Source organism: Neopsephotus bourkii, unplaced genomic scaffold (assembly GCF_033783945.1).
Source record: "Neopsephotus bourkii isolate Nb327-2 ecotype Australia unplaced genomic scaffold, CSIRO-AGI_Nbou_v1 NB_1655, whole genome shotgun sequence".
Classification (NCBI taxonomy): Eukaryota; Metazoa; Chordata; class Aves; order Psittaciformes; family Psittacidae; genus Neopsephotus; species Neopsephotus bourkii.
The window spans coordinates 1,242,439-1,260,938 of NW_026902129.1; the positions used below are offsets into that span (position 1 = coordinate 1,242,439).

At 41.1% G+C, this 18,500-nt stretch overlaps 2 protein-coding genes across 5 annotated transcripts in view; one reads left to right on the forward strand and one right to left on the reverse strand.

The window, feature by feature from the left end:
- Positions 1-18,500, reverse strand: part of VPS41 (VPS41 subunit of HOPS complex) — a 137,724-nt gene that overhangs the window by 112,197 nt on the left and 7,027 nt on the right. The window lies entirely within an intron of this gene.
- POU6F2 (POU class 6 homeobox 2) overlaps positions 17,011-18,500 on the forward strand; it is a 303,405-nt gene continuing 301,915 nt past the window's right edge. For 3 of the 4 annotated variants that reach the window (XR_009728688.1, XM_061374874.1, XM_061374875.1), the window contains exon 1: positions 17,011-17,311. Coding sequence is in view for 2 of the 4 variants with exons in the window: in XM_061374874.1 (XP_061230858.1) it covers positions 17,207-17,311 (105 nt within the window). In the remaining 2 variants the exon portion in view is untranslated. Of the gene's footprint in view, positions 17,312-17,429; positions 18,076-18,500 lie in introns of those variants that run through there. The other variant, XM_061374876.1, reaches the window with a different exon arrangement.

The following is an 18,500-nucleotide window of genomic DNA, read 5'->3' on the forward strand; positions in this document are numbered from 1 at the left end:
GGGAGCTCACCAGCCCAAGAAAAACTGTGTCTTACAGGCTTTGTGTTCTGATTTAAACACACACAGAAAACATAGACAAATCCACAGGTTAGTAGAGCTTCCAAAGGCATTTGTTTTTGCCTCACTGAGGGCTGAAAGCAGAAACCTCTTCCTGCATCCTAGTTTTCTGGAGCGTTCAGTCTGCCTTCTTCCCTCCTGAGCACTGAGCTGCTTCTGGTACTTTGGACCCTGCCCTTCCACCAGCTTCCAGCCAAGGTCTGATAAGTGCAGGAATAACTGTGCTCCAGAGTAACACAATCCAGATGTTTATGCCTGAGGATAGAGAAGGTCGGATGTGGAAGTCTAGGAAGGTTTGTGCTTCTGCTGATCAAGGGCCAGAATTTCTGCCCTGTTTCTATATAGTGCTGTAGTATCCTGTTTTTTTTTCTTCTCATTAGTCAAGTGAGTCTAGCAGGATGAGTCTTCTCTTTGGGTCTGATCTCAAGTCCATTGAAGTCAATAGAAATAACTCCTATCCAGTTCCACTCTGAATAACATATTAACTTGTTAGGTTTTTAGCCTAAGTGAAACAAACCCTGAACACAATTAAATTATGCATTAAATGTCTACCTTTGTGTTACTCCCTTCCGCTCTTCTCCCACTCAGAAATTCCCAATGCAGTGGGATGAGGTGGCTTTTGAGTATTAATTTTAAAAATTGCATTCTCTTCTCCGTTTTTAAGTGTCCATGCATTGAAGTGCCGTAGTTTACAGAAGGCCACTTGGAAAATGGATGCCTCATTTGCTAATTTGTTTGAAATACTTTTTCTAGTGCTGTATCACTGGCCCTTTGTTGGTTTAGACTGGAGAGAAGGAACAGCTCTGCAGCAATGCTCATTAGAGTAACATTGCAGTGCGGATGAATTATAACAACAGATGGTGGCTAATGGCAGCTGAATTAAAAATAACACTGTTATTAATCTAGAGACATTTCTACAGGACTCTTTACACACAGGTCCCAGCAATTTATAGATAGATTTTTAGACTGAAGACTCTATTTTGCATTTCAGTCTCAACAAAACCAGAGCGTAGCCCTGGCAACTGGAGGGGGCAGTCTGTGCTCCATCTGTTATGCTCTACAAGAAGCCAGCTCTGCTGGGTTTTGTCAGCAGGTGAGCTGGTGGTATCATATGTTGAATAAAGTGTGCCTTGCAGGAGCATAAGCCCTTACCACACTGCTCAAGAAGCAAAAGGACTTTTGGGGGGAAATTGTTCCCATAAGCCAGGGAAATGCTTCCTCTCTTTTTCAGAAGAGCAGGAGACCCATATACTTTCCCTGATTGTTACCCAGCAAGCTTCATGAAACATAGGAGTAAGGAGGTCACATCTGAGTGAAAAGATTACACTGGTGTGGTGGCTGGCTAACTGAGCCCATCCATCTGAGCTACTGTGATATGCTGAACTCCTACTGACTTCAGCTTTAGGCTGTATCTGTCTAGATGTTTACATGGTTATGCACTCAAAATCTGTAAAAAATATGAAAAATAAGCTTTAGTACCCCAGTACCAGGTAGAAGGTTCTAGCATTGGAACAGGCAGCCCAGGGAAGCGGTTGACTCACCATCTCTGGAAGCATTCAGAAGACCTGTAGATGTGGTGCTTAGGGACATGGCTTAGAGGTGGACTTGGCAGTGCTGGGTTAACAGCTGGACTTGATGATATTAAAAGGTCTTTTCCAACCTAGCTGATTCTGTGTTCCAAGACCTCTGAATCTGCACTGCAGTGAGACTTAAAGGCTATGTTTGAAACAAGGGAAGGTCTTAAGCCTCTGTATCTGTAAACACACTTTTATTGCAAGGTGTCATTGATGCTGTAGTTTGTAGGTGCTAAACAAGCACAGGGGCAGAAGCAGAAAAGCCAAAATTCTGATTCTGAGAATGAGAAGTGACAAAATGAAACACTATTATGTTATGGAAGCAGGCTGGGTAGTCACTAAAACTAAGATTCTCTTAGAGCTAAAAAATGGGTATTGTCCACAGGACAGAAAAGAACATGAGTCGTGCTCTGAAGTAACAATAGGAACTTTCAAACCATTTCCAGTTTATGTTCAGACATCCATTTTAGAATCTTTTTTTCCCTCGGTATACTCTGTACTAAGTGCAGAACTGGTGCAGGGCTGATAATGTGTTTTCTGCAAACTCTAGCCAGATTCCAGAATGTGAAAAAAACTTCAAATAGTTTTGAATCTTGCTGTTAAACTGTTACAGAGACAAGAAGCAATTATATGAGATAGTTGTTCTGCCTGTGGAAAGAGAGTATTTAATTTTTTCTTCTGCCATTTACCTCTTTTCTTGATAAAAATAATTACTGTATCTTGCAAGCAGAGAAACTTGTCACTTAAATATCATGGAAAAAAACCCAGCCCACTGAAAAGTCAGAAAAATGGTACAAACAAATGAACAAATTAAAATAGATTTTACACTCAGGAAAGTTAAAATCCTGCAATTGAAAGTTAATATATTTCAGTAATGTTGGTAAGAATTAGAAAACCAAAGTCCTGATGTTTTCACTCTAAGACTTTTGCAATTTTAGTTTCAGTAATGTTTTTGGGTTTTGAATTGTTACTTTCTGCTAATGTTTAAATACTGCAGTTGAGGCAGCTGTATAAAGTCAAGAGATATATTATCTTACTGTCCTCATTCTGTTGTGCTTTTGTATTAGTGAAATCTTTCCCAAGCAACTGGCATGATTAGATTAAACGCTTTTAACTGCTTCAACACTGGCTGTGATCACAAATACCACCTTTCAGTTCAGGTGTCTTGGACAATAACTAGGCTCCATAGCTGCCATTTCTTTTAACCCTTCTCTGGGGGTAGTATTGGAAGAGAAATGTTAGAAAAGACCATCTGTGCAGGCTCCTTTATTTACTGTAATATCAAATGTTTTTAAAAATTGCCCATAAAATAGTTAGAAGGTGGGATGCAGCTTGTTGTTGCTTAAGTGATGTCAGTGCCATCTTCGTTTTCTAAAGCTTTAAATCACATACACAAAAAAAAAACCCCAAACTTACCTCCTTTACCGTTTACCTTTTTTCTTTTTCCTTTACCATTTTTTTCTGAAGGAGAACAGGGTTTATTTCTCCTCCAGGAGACTTACAAAGCTGCAGTGTTTGAAAATCATTGTGGGTCATTAGCAGCACATCTTTCAGACGACTAATATTAGCAGTGCTGTCAACACAGCTTACAGATCCTGTTAAAGAAAGAAGGGCAGAGTTCCTCTCCCTGCCCCTCATCCTGCTGGTGAGTCCACCAGACCATCACCCGTTCTAAATGAACAGTTCTGTGCTTCTGCTCAAACCCTGAATACATCTATGTGTTTCTTGGCCTGTTATAAGATTGTTGGTATTCAAGGTACGCCGTAGAAGTGAGGATGGTTATACACAAGGCTCTTCTTGAAGGGCTCCTAGAGCAGACTTTCAGAGAAGTTGTGAGCTCTCAGTGTATTTGACAGAGCTCACTTGAAGTTGTGAAAAACAACCCTGCAATATTTTATAGAACCAGTTGCTGGAAATATGTTGTATTTTTGTGGGTTTGGGTTTTTTTTTTCTTTTTTTGATAATGTTCTGCCTAACAGAATAGTTCTGACAAGTCTGAAGCACGAATAAGACTGCATGTCCCCAAAGTGTTCTGAAATCATAAGCCAGGACTACAAGACTAGCTTCAACTGCAGAAATGAAATGTGCGTATAATCATATATTTTATCTCATTGTTTTTCAGGCCATATAGCACAATGAGGTCATATTTTTTAAGCTTTATCTACCATTATTTCTCCTACCAGTATTAGAAATTTTTTAGATGTAATGTGAGATTCCCATGCAGTAAAGTCTCCTGGAACTGGAATTTTAAGGAAAATCAACGATTGCAAGGCTTAGCAATTCCATTTGTCTGTGGGCCATCATTCTGCCTTCCTGAAGAACATAGGAAATGCCATACTAGTTGATACCACTGGTGTTTTCAGCAGTGGTTGCTCCTAAGTGTTTAGCAAAATAGTATAAAAACCAGGTACATATAAAGTGATCCTGCTGACTTCCTACAATGAAGAATTTGGTTATGCTTTGCAATCAGACCACTGTGTTCCATACCCATTATCTTGTACCTCTGGCTTTCATGAAATCTGGTGGTAGTGAGTTCCATAATGTAGTTGCATCCTATTTGTTGAAAGTAACTCTGTGTGTTTGAACTATGTTATTTGATCATGCCTCTAGTTTTTCTTGAGCTCTTGTAAGAAACAGTGACCAACCGCTCTATGTTCAAGTTGTCCCCATTATACATGGGTTTGATCTTCCCTTCTCCTATTCTATCCCTTCTTGTCTTGGTTGGCCTAGTTTCTGCTGTAACTCATACCTCTGGCATCTGGTCCTTAAGAGACCTTACTCCATGAAAGCATCAATGTATATTGGTACTCAGTTGTGTCCACCATAATTCCTCAAAAATCATTTATCCCAAAGGCATTGCAACTTCAGTATGTTGTAAAGAATGTGATGAGCTGTGAAGGTATCGTAGCCAGGAAACTACGTTTGTGCACCACAATAATTTCTGGTGACTGGAAAGTGTCTGCAATTGACTGCAGATAGATTCTGATGTGATCCTGTTCTCTTATTTTTATACTCCCTCTTTTCCTCCTTCGCCAAAAATAGTTGGGAATAGTGTCAGCTACCAAGGCAGTAGAAAACATAAATAACTACTTTACCTATCTTGTCGTTTCAGTGACTTGTGACAGAGGACTTGGGAGCCACTTAGTCAACACCCTAATGGAGATGCCTGTTAAAAATACACTGTTATCTGGGTGGTAGATAAAGAAGATAAAAGAGGAATGTACAATGGAAAATGTTACAACAAATCAAAATGGTGGCATTGTACAATGCCTCAGAGTAAATGAATACCCATGAACTGAGGCAGCAGGGAATTAAACCCAAAACTGTCAGCAAGCCCTGAGCACCTACAGTCTTGGATGTTTGCTCGCAGTTCTGCTGCCTCAGTTCTTGCACATTTGTTCTGGTTTCATTCAGTGTAAAAGTGCCTCTGTGATGATGTTTTCCCCTTCATTCACCTCCTTTGATAGACTGAGAAAATCGTATAAAAGTAGGGGAAAGAAATAGCTAATTTTACTAGGTTTTAACATGCCATTTTTATAGAGATCTACATTAAGGAGGCAGGGATACTAGGGAGGTGATGTTTCTGTTGTACTTAGTCAGGGTTACCAGACTGTAAATGACCCTGTTTTCTCCTCATCAGTCCCCAAAAGATTGGAGTATTATTTTAAGGGACAAATATAAGGGAAATTATCTCCATTCCTGTCCCAAATATCTATTATTCAGTTTTTAGAGTGAGACCTTTTCGTTCCCTGCTGATCCTCTTGTCCAGGCTGGATCTACAAATACATAAGACCTAGCAGACTTGCTTCCCACTACGCAGAAGCTCTGGGAATCCAGTGAATCTTCTTGAGATGATCATCGTAATATTATTTCTTAAACCTGGACATTCTCAGCCTTTCACCTTCTATTGCCAATTACTGCTGTTGCCCCTTTTCTTCCTGTCCAAATCCCACTCCCTCGATTGTTCAGCTGTCCATGTCCCCTTTCTTTGCCTTCTTGCTTCTTATCCTCCATTCTACCCATTTCTGTTTAATTTTTTCTTCCCCCTCCCCTCAGTTTCTTATTCCCCACTTGCCTTTTTTCCCCAAACTCCTTCATTTAAAGAAAGTTTAAATGAGATATGGTACGATATAAACTAAATAAAGTTCCTGAAGATAGATCCAACTAATGGGATATTCTCACAGCTGCCTCAGTCAGTTTAATTTGGGTGAATGTCTTTCCTTTTGTCCACCATTTCTTTAAATAGTGAGCAATTTGGATTAGAAGTTGTGCCTCAGAAGTTGTGTCTCATAATGAAGTAAGTGATATAATGAGGCCAAAGTTCAAAATGGTGTGCAGCCCTGATATAAATGACCATACAATTTGAGATTCTTGTTTTGAAAGGCTGACAGCAGATGGGGATTCTGTATGGGTTTATTGTGTCAAAAAGTACTGTGCTTCTACAGTTCTGCGTGGGGCTTCAGCACAGCAAAGGGTTTGGTTGGGTCTAGTGTCATGTCAGCTAAGTGGCAATGCATTTATACCTCTGCAACTGCTGCCTTTATATTCAGGTACCTCCTATTTATTAATGTTGTTGAAAAAATGAACCTTTTCTCAGGGGATTTATTTTTTCACTTATTTTGTTATTAAACGTTGAAGTTCTGGAAGTAGGAAATTCAGAGGAAATAAGGGAAAGTCGAGCAGTTGGTTGACAATTTGAGTGAAGGATTAATGATAGAGTTTTTCAGGACTCGCCACACAAGGAAGGATCGAGGTCTTGCCTATTTTTAGAGTAGCTTCAATAGTCACCGGCAACAACAAGTGTACAAGAAATTAAGGATCTGACCTTGGCTTTGTAGGAAAAATCCATTCAAGTGCATTACGCTGTAACAATACAACTGGGTTCAAACATGGGACAGTAATATCAGCATAACATTTTAAATGTTGATTTGTATTTGGATTTCTTCTAATTATAGGCACTCCTTCAGTTAATGAATAAATGAAGCTGCTCGGTGATAATGTAACAAAGCTGTCTTGTTCTGCTTTTGCTGCTGTTACGCACTTTTTACAGCTGTGTTTCTTGACTACAGCGAAACTGATAAATGTGTTGTAGAAATCTCTATTTGATTACCAAATCCCAGTCAGGCAGAGTCAGGTCACAAACCTCCAATGGACAGATATGTGTGAGTTTTTCAATCAAATCTGACAGAAATTAATTTGAGGCTAACATTTCCCTTTGAGATGCCTTCTGTGTGTGCTTGTGCACACAATACAAGGTTTTTGCTGCTGGAAGCTCTTAAAGAGGACCTTGATTTTAAGGGAATAGCTTTTCCCTTGCTGAATAGTAATAGGATTTGATATTATATAGGACAAGATCTTTGAAACTTTGATTATCCCACCAGAGAAAATACTTTCATGTAAACAGGTTAAAGCCATGACATTCTTTTTTTTTCTGACTCTGAAGACATTTATCTTGTGGCTTGATTCTGCTTCAGATATTTTATTTTATTTCTATAACATCAAATGCTAACATTATTCAGTTGCTATTGTTTTCTTTGATGTCTTGATAGCAGGTGCTTATTGAACTGGGGCAAAACAGAAATAAAGGCACATGGGGGTGGGTGAGATGTTCAGAATAGTCAGAAGATGAAACAAGAGTAATATTGCAATACGAGGGAACTATTTGGATTCAAAATGTATGCCAAATCAGATGGATATGCTTTATGCTTGCTTTGAAACACAGGCCCCTTTCTGTGCTGTCCATCAGAGCTGTGGCCTTTACCATGGTGCAGGCTACCTCCTTACCCTCAGCAGAAGGGGTTTTACATTTCAGAGAGAGGAAAGAACATGATCCTATTTTCCTACCACATGCATCTTTCCCATTATGGTGAAAAAAAATCAACTTGGAGCATAGCAGAGTTGCAGTATATATGAGAGCAAAGAAGATCCGTGAGTCCCAGAAAGGAGGAGCTTTGAGCAGTAAAGAGGTCCTTAAGTTTACATGAGTAAAGGTAGGGAGAGATGGTTTCTTCCACAAAGTCAATTACCTTTGGAAAGTAGTTGAAAGAGAGCAAGAGACAGAGAGGAAGCTGTGGCTGCCCCATCCCTGTCAGTGTTCAAGGCCAGGATGGACGGGGCTTGGAGCAACCTGCTCCAGTGGAAGGTGTCCCTGCCCATGGCAGGGGGTTGGAACTGGATGAGCTTTAAGGTCCCTTCCAACCCAAACCACTCTGGTTCTTTGATTTTATGACTATACTGGGTAAAAGGAGTTGTATCTTTAAATAGTTGGGGTGGACCCCATACAGACCTTTAATGCCACCCTGTGATGGTGCTCCCTTATGAACTGCTCTCTCAGAAGGAAGAGTACTTGTCCTATGACAGTGTGAGATTTACTGGAGCTGGGAGTCTGTGGGGGAAACAGAGAAGGCCCATCACAGTTTCCCAGCTCCCATCAACCTGGTACCCATCACAACATCTAATGCCTCTGTGTTCTTTGATTATTGTGAAATAGGGTATTGATACTGATCATGGCTGGTTGCATATGTCTAGATGCAGAGCACTTTATCCTGTCCACAGAGATTCTTGGTGGCTGGAGCTTGTTTCCTCTTTTTCCAGCTCTCCAAGATGTCCAGAATGTCCAGATGTGCAGAAACTAGGGAAGATGCTATGTTAGGTATTTCTGATGAGAGAAGAGGAAGGAGAACAGGAAAAAAACATCCAAAAACCAATCTGCAGGGAATTTTAATAAGTCAGTCTGTACAGTTTCAACTCTGAAGTTGTAAAATCTAGTCTTAGGCTCAAGTTGTTGCATATGTAAGTACTAGCTTAATATGTATTTGGCCAGAGTCTGCAATTGTCCCAGATGGCTTTCCCTCTGAAGGTTTATAGCATTTTTACCATGGCCCAGAGAAGCACCTCTAGCAATCAAGAAGGTCTTCCTGAAATAAACACAGAGGGCTGTTAACCTTAGCTCAGAGAATCTATGCTCTTAAACTGATCTGCTGCCCTTGATCTCTGAGGGAACTGGTACTGATATGATGGGCCATTAGGGAAATAACAGTCCTTCTTTAAGGGACTGCTGAGAGATAGTTTAGTCCCAAACTTTTGAAAAGGGAATGAATGCATTTTTTACAGTGATTATAAAACCTAATGATTTTATGTAATAGTAATTCCATGGTATAAATTCAGTCCAAGTACTGAAGCATTGTGAATTAAAATTGGCAGAAGAAACTGAAAACTAAGAGTACTGTATTTGTTGTCCAATCTGAAAAATCGTGGTCTATAAACTGAAATCAAAAATAATGAGAGCAACTCTGAATCTTAGGATTCTCTCCATTTTATTATTGATGTGGCTGGCAGCATCAACTCACACTTTTTTACCTCCACCAAAATATATCCACTGAGATCTTAGAACACAATTTCTCAGAAATAGTTCCATTTTGTGTACAAAACTGCTTGCGGGAATAAGTTTACAGAGCAAGGCCATAAAGGTCTTCCAGGAGTAAGAACACGTGAAGATAGAACTCATTAAAATCACAGCATGATATGCCTTCTACAAGTCACACAACGAAATACTCTAGAAGTGCATTGACTTTATGCATGTTTTACTTTACCTCGAAAACCAATGTAGTTTAAAGACTCAGGGACACCATAGGCATTTGCTCCACTAAAGCTGCTGAAAGCACTGAGCAATGACTGGCCTGCACAAAACCATGTACATTTGATGCAAGTTGATTTATCCAGTTGCATACAATATTAATAACAGTTCTCATTTTTATGCTCTGTCCAACTTAATGCAGATAATTTGAATCTAAAATGTTCGCTCCAAAATGCTTTGTGTATGAACATGGGTCTTAGTCTGGTTCTTCATGTTCTCAGGAGAATACGTAGCTTCATATACTTTACAATAAACCTTAGCTCAGAGAATCTGTGCTTTTAAACTGATCTGCTGCCTTGGTCTGCAAGGGAACTGGTACTGATTATGGTAAATTTGAATCAGTAAATCTGATTTATCTTAGTTCAGGATTCATCTGGAAATTACTTCCATTTACTTAGTGCGCGGTTTTAAATTACTTCAGTACCTGCATAGAGCATATGTTGATATAATACACTTTTGCTATGCTCCATTTTCTTCCCATGTGGCTGTTTTTGTCATTAGTCCTCTCTTCTTAAATGCTGTTCACTGGCTAAATCCATTCATCCTTGAAAAATAATGGACTGCTCTGCCTTAGCCATGAGCCTGCCGTGTCCACCTTTTCACTTCTGTACTGCTTTGTGCCATTATCTCAGCTTGTACCCTTCATGGCTGCTGGCACCTATTTATCTGATGCAGCGAATCTCTCATTGTAGGCTTATTAGCATCCATGTCAAGGCAATGTGTAAAGTCCTCCTCTTTCAAGACTGATGAATGCAAACAAGTGGAGAACAGAACCCGTGAGCAATCTGTATCATTGCACTTCCACATTAATACTTCTAACTCTAGTTGACAGGGTAATTAAAAGCCAAACATATACCAATAAAGCAGCCTGAGTAGCTGTGATCAAGCTGGGTCACAGACATGGAACACATTCTGTGAAACAGGATCAGAATGGCTCTTCTGCCCTTTTCCTTCTGCCTTTTCCATCTTCTGCCCTTTTCTTCTTTTGTCCTTTTCCTTCTGCCATTTTCTCCTTCCACCATTTTCCTTCCCTGATGCATTCTTCAGCTGGAAAAACCATCCCTTGCAGCCTGGCAAAGGCAAATCACAGCTACAGAAAGCAGAAGCAGGAAGACAGGCCAAGCAGCCCCTGTCTCCTGAAGAGTAAGAACATGACGGATGAGGATCAGGACCAACCATACACAAAAGAGCATGTGTGGTACTGTGGGCTATTTCCCAGACTGTGACACTGACTGATGACAAGCACGCTATTGACTTCCAACGCTGCTCGGCTGCTGCGTTTCCTTGCCAGGAATGCATGGAAAGTGCTCTTGTGCCTGCCCTGTGCTGGTGTTGCATGCAGGTAGAGCTGGGAAGTGGCAGCTGCTGATGGGCAGGAAGGCTGGAGCCCTTCCAAGCACAGGCTGCTCTGCACAAGCCAGAACCCCTGGGGAATGGAGGCAAGGAAAGAGCAGAGCTCGCTCCCGCTCCAATCTTGCACTGGACAATGGAGGTAGAAGGAGCCAGGGCACAAGTGCTGCCTGGAGATGCGAGAGCAGCAGCAAGAACCGATCCCAAAGGGGAGCCCTGACAAGGGGCTGTGCTCAGTGGTACAGAGGACCAGGAGCAACCCCCACAGGGTACCCTGGGAGTCTAGAAAGATTCCTTCCCATAGAGGGGGACACGAAGGGCCACCTGCATGGAGCAGGAACAGCAGCCGTTGGGCCCCAATAGCCCAAAGAAGCCCTGTCAAGGGGCTGCACTCACTGCTACAGAGGAAGGCGAAAAAAACATGGGAAAATTTGGACCTCCATGGGGAAAAAAAGCCTTCCTCCCCCAACTGTAGGACACAAGGGGTCACCTTTGTTGTGCATGAGCAGCCAGAATAGACCAGAGGAGCCCTGACAAGTGGTGCAGTTCAGGCCCTCTGTAAGCCAGAGGGTGTCAAAATGCTGAGCAACCCATCAGGGGATTGCCCTCCATGAACACACCCTGCCTCACTCTGTAAGCTTCTAGTGTGTGTATAGCCAAACTGTAGCACAACCTGATCCTTAGCAGGCATCCAAACTTCAAGGGCTTGAGAAGAGTCATAAACAGCTAAAAGCAAGAAAATACTGGACAAACTTATGATTGTATGGTAGGTTTTGCTGTTAACTGCATTTATCACAATTACCATCACTTAATGACTTTCCCATATGCATAAGCAATTAACACAGTTTACCGGTAGATGAAACAAACCCAGAACAATTAATACATGGCAGCTCTTTCAGTAGCTTAACCCATCACGTTTTCATTCCTGATCCTGTGCAATACACAGCAGGATATAAAGTGTGTAACCAAACGATGTGAACTGACTATCAGAAGATCAAACATTTCTCACTGCAAGATGTCCTAATGTAATGCCAGGAAGTAGCTCTCTGTATATAGCATACCTTTGTTTGACACATGAAATATTCAAACATCATCCAAAGAGCTTGGAGCAAGAGTACCACAGATATATGGATACATCATTTTACTCAGGCTTCTTTTTTTTTCTTCATGGGAGGGAAGCATCTACTTAGGAGCTGAGGATCTAAGGGATATGTAGCATGTAGGATGTGTGTACTTTCACTGCCACTACCCATCCCTCCTGCCACATCCGCATCCGCATTCACTTTTTTTTGTCTCCAGTGATGCCAACACTACACTGGGTTGTGCTGAAGTGGAAGTAGCAGCTTTAGTAGCCATTTACAGCTCAAATAAAAGAAAGCAAACACATCAGTGAACAAGAAGTTAATCGTCATCACACACACTGTGAGACTGCCTGCTTTTCGCTGTTGGGGTGGTAAGAGCATTACTGCTCTGAAGAGTTATACAGTTAATGTTGTGACTCATGAATAAATTCCTATTATTCAGTGATCAGAAAACTACACTTTAGTTTTTGATTTTTGGAGACTTTGTGTGCCTTTGTCAATGCTGCATTCTAAATCCTGCCAATGATTTTGGAATAATTTTGGAAAAAGACAGTTCACTGTAAGAATCATCTTTTTGTTCCTTCATACTTTTTGACTACGTGCTTGAATGATGTTAGTGAGCCCAAATATAGTCTGTTCTTCACACGATGTAACTCTCCATTATTGTCCATGCTGTATTCAGTAAGGAGATGGCTTAAACAGCCCATTGTGCCAGATACTACAGAAGAAACCATGAGACATAAGGAATATGGTTTTATTAAAGCTGCTGTAGGCAGTAATGCATCTGGGAAGGATATTCTTAAACCTTACCCAGTCAATATCACCTTTTCTTGATAATCCATCTTGCATCTTTGCATGTTTTTCCTCCATTTCACCTGGGAGAGGTGTGACATTAGCTTGTCATCTAACTAGGTACCAACATCAGTGCTGTAATCACCTCCCATCACTTCACATAAGAGCAGAGGAGGAGGATGATGCTGTCTCTTCACTGTCTAGACGTGAGGAACCACAGTCCCATTTTTTAGGTGGTGCCCTCCATCTGATATAAATTCTAGTTTGATCAGAAACCTGAAAGACCTATTGAACATTGTCCTCCCTGAGACACATAAAGAAGTTTTCAACCAAACTAGTTGGTTAGATGTAGCAGGAAAGGGAGAGGATGCATTCCCATCTTCCCAAAGATGCAGGGCACGAAAGGAAGCCTCTTCTCTTGAAAATAACAAAGAGAAAGAAAGTTCTTTTGCAGAAACCTTCTTCAGCCAGTGCAGGATAGTGCTGTGGGAAAGGGAGCTGTTCTACTGGCTGCACAGGAAGGCGTCAAATGTAGATTATGCTTATGCCTTGTTCCAGCAATTTAGGCACAGAATCATCCTTTTCCCAAATTTCCTTTTTGTGATGCAGCCAAGTGCTTGCGCAGGGAAGGAAGTGCAGTCCTTGAGTATGTCCTCCTGGTAGCTCAGTTTTTGGGAAGTGGAGCTCTGGGGGAGTGGAAGGGACCCAGAAGTTAAGCTCTAATAAAATCTGGAGCATCAGGAGTTAGAAGCAGCAGGTTTGGTTTTTTTTTTAAGAAGCAAAATTGCCTTTGAAAAGCAAAAATGATTGACCAGAGTGGACTTGCACAGAAAGAGACGGTAATTCATTAGTGCCTCTTAATACAAAATAATTCTTTGGGAATTAGCATCAATGAGAGCAGAATTTTGCTCATACGGAAAACCCACTCCATGAAAATCAAGATGCAAAATGCAATATAGTGTCTGGGTGGCAGAGACGGATAGAGAGAGGGAGAGAGGGAGGAAGAGCCATTGACAGCTTAGAATTAGGCTTGTTTATCTTCAAAGAGCCCAAGACCGAGCCTCGCGTGTTTAACCTGTTCAGCGCCGGTGAGTAACGGACCTGCAGTGTGAGGTACAACAGCTTGCTCCGACAGTGCCGTGCATCCGTCACTCCAGAAAAGAGGAAAAATAGTCCCCCTAGTGTACCAACGCTGTAAGAAGCAGGATCTCTCGATTCACTGAATCTGCTGCGAGCTCTGCTATGGCGTGTGAGCAAATGCGGGAAGGTGCTGTAGTAAAACCATGGTCGCTCTTGATCACAAGGCTTCTGGTTTTTGAAGCGACGAGCCATAAATAGTGAGCATTATGTGTATTTTAGCACGTTTTAACAGCTAAGTTATTTGGTTTTGCTTTGCTGCATAACTCTAAACCTTGCTTTTCTCACCTAGGAAATACATATTCAAGAAGAACAGAGAAAGTATTATATGCAGTAATACTGTTTCCAAAAGTTCATAGCTTTGTAGCTGAAAGGTAAATTCAAGCGCATTGTTCAAAAGTCCCACTTGAATTTTTTAGTGCTTCAATTAAACAGGGAAAGTGTACTGCAGTTTTGATCAGAGAAAGAAGCAGAAAGGGAGAAAGCATTCAGTGTCCCTGCAGACCGCCACTTTTCCTGGATGCCAGAGATCCAGTGCATCGCTCACAACACAGGCTTTGTACGCCTTTGAATTTACACTCTCCCTGATTAAGTGCAACGGAGCCTCCTCCGTGTGTAAGACTTGATCATAGCCCCCCTCTCAATCAGTTTAGGTACAACAATGCCAACCGAGACCTTTGTGCTGAGTGCTGTAGTGACATATAGGAAGGCTTAGCTGCCATATATTGCTGTGGTTCCATAACCATTTTCCTCTCGGGTATGCTGTGGAAAAGGCATGGATAAATAAGTTTTAAAGGAGACCAGAAGGTCTCTGCTAGAGATGCAGCACAGCTGGTTTGGAAGCAGTATTTGTCATTCTGTCCTTCAGCAGTTTTCCTCAAGTTGGCAGCGTTAGAATGAACCTGGCCAGCTGAGTTCCCCTTTGCACCCTGCTCTCCACCCCAGCCTGCCCTGTGGCAGATTAGGGGCTACCTCACTCCCTCAACTTTGGGGCTGCTGACAGGAGAGCTAAATCACCTTCTGAGCTGCAGAGCAAGGGGATGCTTGGAAGGGGGTAGGGAGACAAGTCCTCACAGTGACTAAAGACAGTATTGGGCTGACACCTTTGGCAGATGGCTGGTGGAAGGCCCAAAGGATGAGTAGTGAATCTGAATCTGGAATGGTGTCCAGGGACCAGCTATGCAGTCTCTATAGGACCAGTTAGATTTAGCTGAGGGAAAAGGCCTCCCGCTCCACACAGAGGTAAGGGCTGCTCCAGAGGTAGCAGAGGGGACTCTTATTATTCAGGTTAACAGTAATGCCAGGACTTAGTCAGAGGCATTAGCTGCAGGAATGGTTTCATGTTTTACAGAGTAGATTGGCATTTCCTGGAAGTGTAGGTTAATTGTGGTAAGAAAGAGAGGCAGCAGATAATCACACTTTGAGAGCAGTATTTGCCTACAGTGTGTCTGCTTTCCTGGAGGCAGCCAAGGCAATCTCCTCTACTCCCCCCACCTTCCCCCCTCATTTACCAGTTGTATTTTGGATTGCTTGTGATAATATGGATGTTGATTATGGCCTTCACAACATTGCCTGGATTTTCCATAGAATCGTCCTGAGGGATGAGACCGCAGCAAATTCTCAGCTGACCAAAAGGCAGCTCAGTGTATTAGTTCAGTGTATTTTCTTTCATGAGTAAGAAGCAGATGAGATTTCAGCACAAATGGTGCATTTCAATTACATTTCTAAGTGAAATGCAGAGCAGATGTTAAAAGCACCATTTTAAGCAGTCCTGCCTCATCCCAGAGGCAACGTTTCAGTGTTAATATTGTCTATCTGCAAGTCCTTGATTTGAAAAAACTTTTTAAGCAAAAATACCTCATTGGCCTAGGAGCACTTCTGGGTCCCTGTGCATGATTGTGAATTCTTTTCTTGTTTCTGATATTTGGAACACGTTCCGAAACTTCCTTAACCTTTTTCTTAGCAATTAAAAAAACAATATTATAAAACCTGGAAAAATGCAAAGTAAATTTGCTGTTCCCTGCCCATCTCACTCCACTCAACATAAACTCTTTCCATCCAATACGTGCATGCTTATACCCATACCCATACACATGCACATATATTCTTTCATGATCCAAACACTCCTGGATGTTGGATCTTAAAATTATGCTGTAGGAAATATTAGACTGGCAAATGCTGTGCCTACAATTGGAATATTGTTAATATTCTCACACTTCTTTGGCTATCACATGCTAAGATCAATATTATCAATACCTTTAAAAAAGAGATAATAACTTCAAGGTATTGTCAGAAACTTACTGAGAATGGAAAGGGTGCATTATATTGCGCTTAGAGACTAGGCTGCTTTTTTTCCCTGCACTTTTGCTTCTGACAGTCTTTGAAAAGCCAGTTATTTGCACTGGTAACAGAAATGCAATTTTAGGAGGGCAGAAAGATGCCCTAATATTTATATGAAGCTGTAATACAGACAAAATTATATGGGCTGTTATTCTACTATATTGCCAGCAGACTGTATTGATCTTCGAAGGGTTAAAGTGCTACCGGGTTACATTAATGTCACCCTTCAGCAATCACTGGCCAATAACGTATCAGCAATCAATGCTGCAGCGTGTTGTTCACGACACTCAGGTTTTGGAGACAAGTGGCTGATGTATTTTGACAAGAAGAAACAATAGTCTTAGGAATTCTTGCAAATCTTAACTCAGAGGGGAAGATATATGAAACAAACTGCTTCCATTAGAAAAAATGGTAATGTTTGCCTTCATAAGTAACAACATTTTATGTCAGTTCAGTGGAGCAGTGAATGAACCAAAACTCTGCTAACCTTCAAAATGGAAAGGATTCCGTAAGTAGGATTTACATAGTCTGAATATTTTATATTTTGAGTGCTCATAACAGCTTGCATAAACTAATACTTATATGTATATTTCCAATAAAGAAAACATTTGACTCGTGGTGGAGTAAAGCAGCAAGGCACATTTTTGGCTCGTGAGCACAGACACAGGTTTCTCAGCCTCTGCTCCTGTTTTTCCCTGCTAGTAATTTTCTTCTCTCAAGTTCTCATAATTTGTGCACGTCCAAAGAAGGCAATACGAGCCTCTGCATTTTGACACAAAAGAGACTTAAAGAGAAAAAAAAAAATCAGGCACTTGAATGGCTCTAAAGTAGAAGTACAAAGGGGGGAATAAAAGTCAGAGGCTGCAGGAGGACGCAAGGGGTTAAAGTTCTGACCACTGTCTGCATGTATAAAATTATATCACCTTATCTGAAAAGTTTAGGCTCAGAAGAAAAGCCTCAGTTTAAAACACCTTTTAGGTTTATTAAATCTTTAGGTTGAAGATTACAGCAAGTGTTTTGTCTTTGGTGAGTAGCTGTTTGTCTCACTTTATTTACTTGGTATTGGGTATTTGTCAATGTCATTTCATATCTGCAGAAAATTCATACATTCTATGGAAGTATGTATGTGTGTGAGTGTGCTGAAGGTCACATGACTGTTTCATCCTATTTGGTGGAGCAGCTTGACTTTTTTTTCCTTGCTTTTGGTGATGGTTGTGAGTGCAGAAGTTGATTGACAGATGCATGCCAGAAACCCCCATTCTCCTTTTCAAAGACTACATATGATGGATTGCGATCTTTCAGCTCAGCAGGACACAGGGACCATGCAAGCTGTAATTGGTCAGGTATGGAGTCAGCCATTTCTCAACTCCCCTTTTATTTTTTTTTTTTTTCCACAAGGGTCTAACCATATGATTCACATAATTCATATTTACAGTACCATCTTTCTATCTGTATCTTCAGCTACCAGCGAGTGTAGGACTGAAAGTGAGAAAGGCAAAAGAACCACAATAATCTGGCCAGGGAATCACTAGTTAAGCCTAAAACACCGTGCTTTTCTCCTAATAAACCTGGGTTATAATTTAGTCTGAGCTTTGCCAAATCTAGCTATTTATTAATTTGCTGTTGTATTTTGTTTAAATGTGCTAAAGTAGAAGAAGCGAGGAGTGCAAGTGTTATGTTGTTGGGGAGTTGCTTTCTATTTCTAATGCTGTTCATTATTTCTATATTGACTGTATTCCTGCACTACAGGCTGTGGATTTTATATATTTTTTTTCTCTTTTCCTTTTTCTTTTTTCTTCTTTTACTCCTAACCCAGATAATGTGTGATTGAGCTTGGTAAATGTAGTAGTCTTTGCTGCTGCAGAGGGACAGCCTGCAAATTAAACACTGCCACAATCTGAAAGGTCCAGGTGGTCTGCTCGTGCTTCCTAATGCAATCCAGCACAACAGCTTTAATAAACAGCTCTATTTAGTTCTCCCTCCCTGTATCCAGGGAAGTGAACTGGTCTGGGGCTGCTGTGATGAAATGCCAGAAGAATATCTCTCAAAGGCCTCACAAGCTGATTTTTAGAGCTTTTCCGTTTTGTCGTCTTTGTCTTCCAAATGGGTCAGTGAGTCCTTCTCTTTCTGTTTTGTGATTTCTGATAAGTCTGTAGTTTTTATGTGTGTGTGTGTTAACCGTGCCGTTTCCAGCTTTAGCCAGAAGAGAGAAGAATCATTGCCTTTTCAATTAGCTTTCAAATAATAACCTGAAGTGGGGAAAGAAATGAAATTATTTCTGTCCTGCTGTACAGGGAGGGCTGTTTTCCTGTGCATGCAGCCGGAGTGAGAGGAGGGTGCCTGCCTTTCTTTCTCTAACACAATTTTAAGTGCTCAACACTTTCTCATTAACCACTGACTTGTAAATCAGTCTCTGGCAAAGGGTATTTTTTGAACTCTCAAAAGTTCGTGGGTTTGGGTTTTTTTTTGCATATGTTTCCAGTGTAGTGAACGCATGCTGCTGAGGTGATGACATAGTATTTGTGTTTCCTA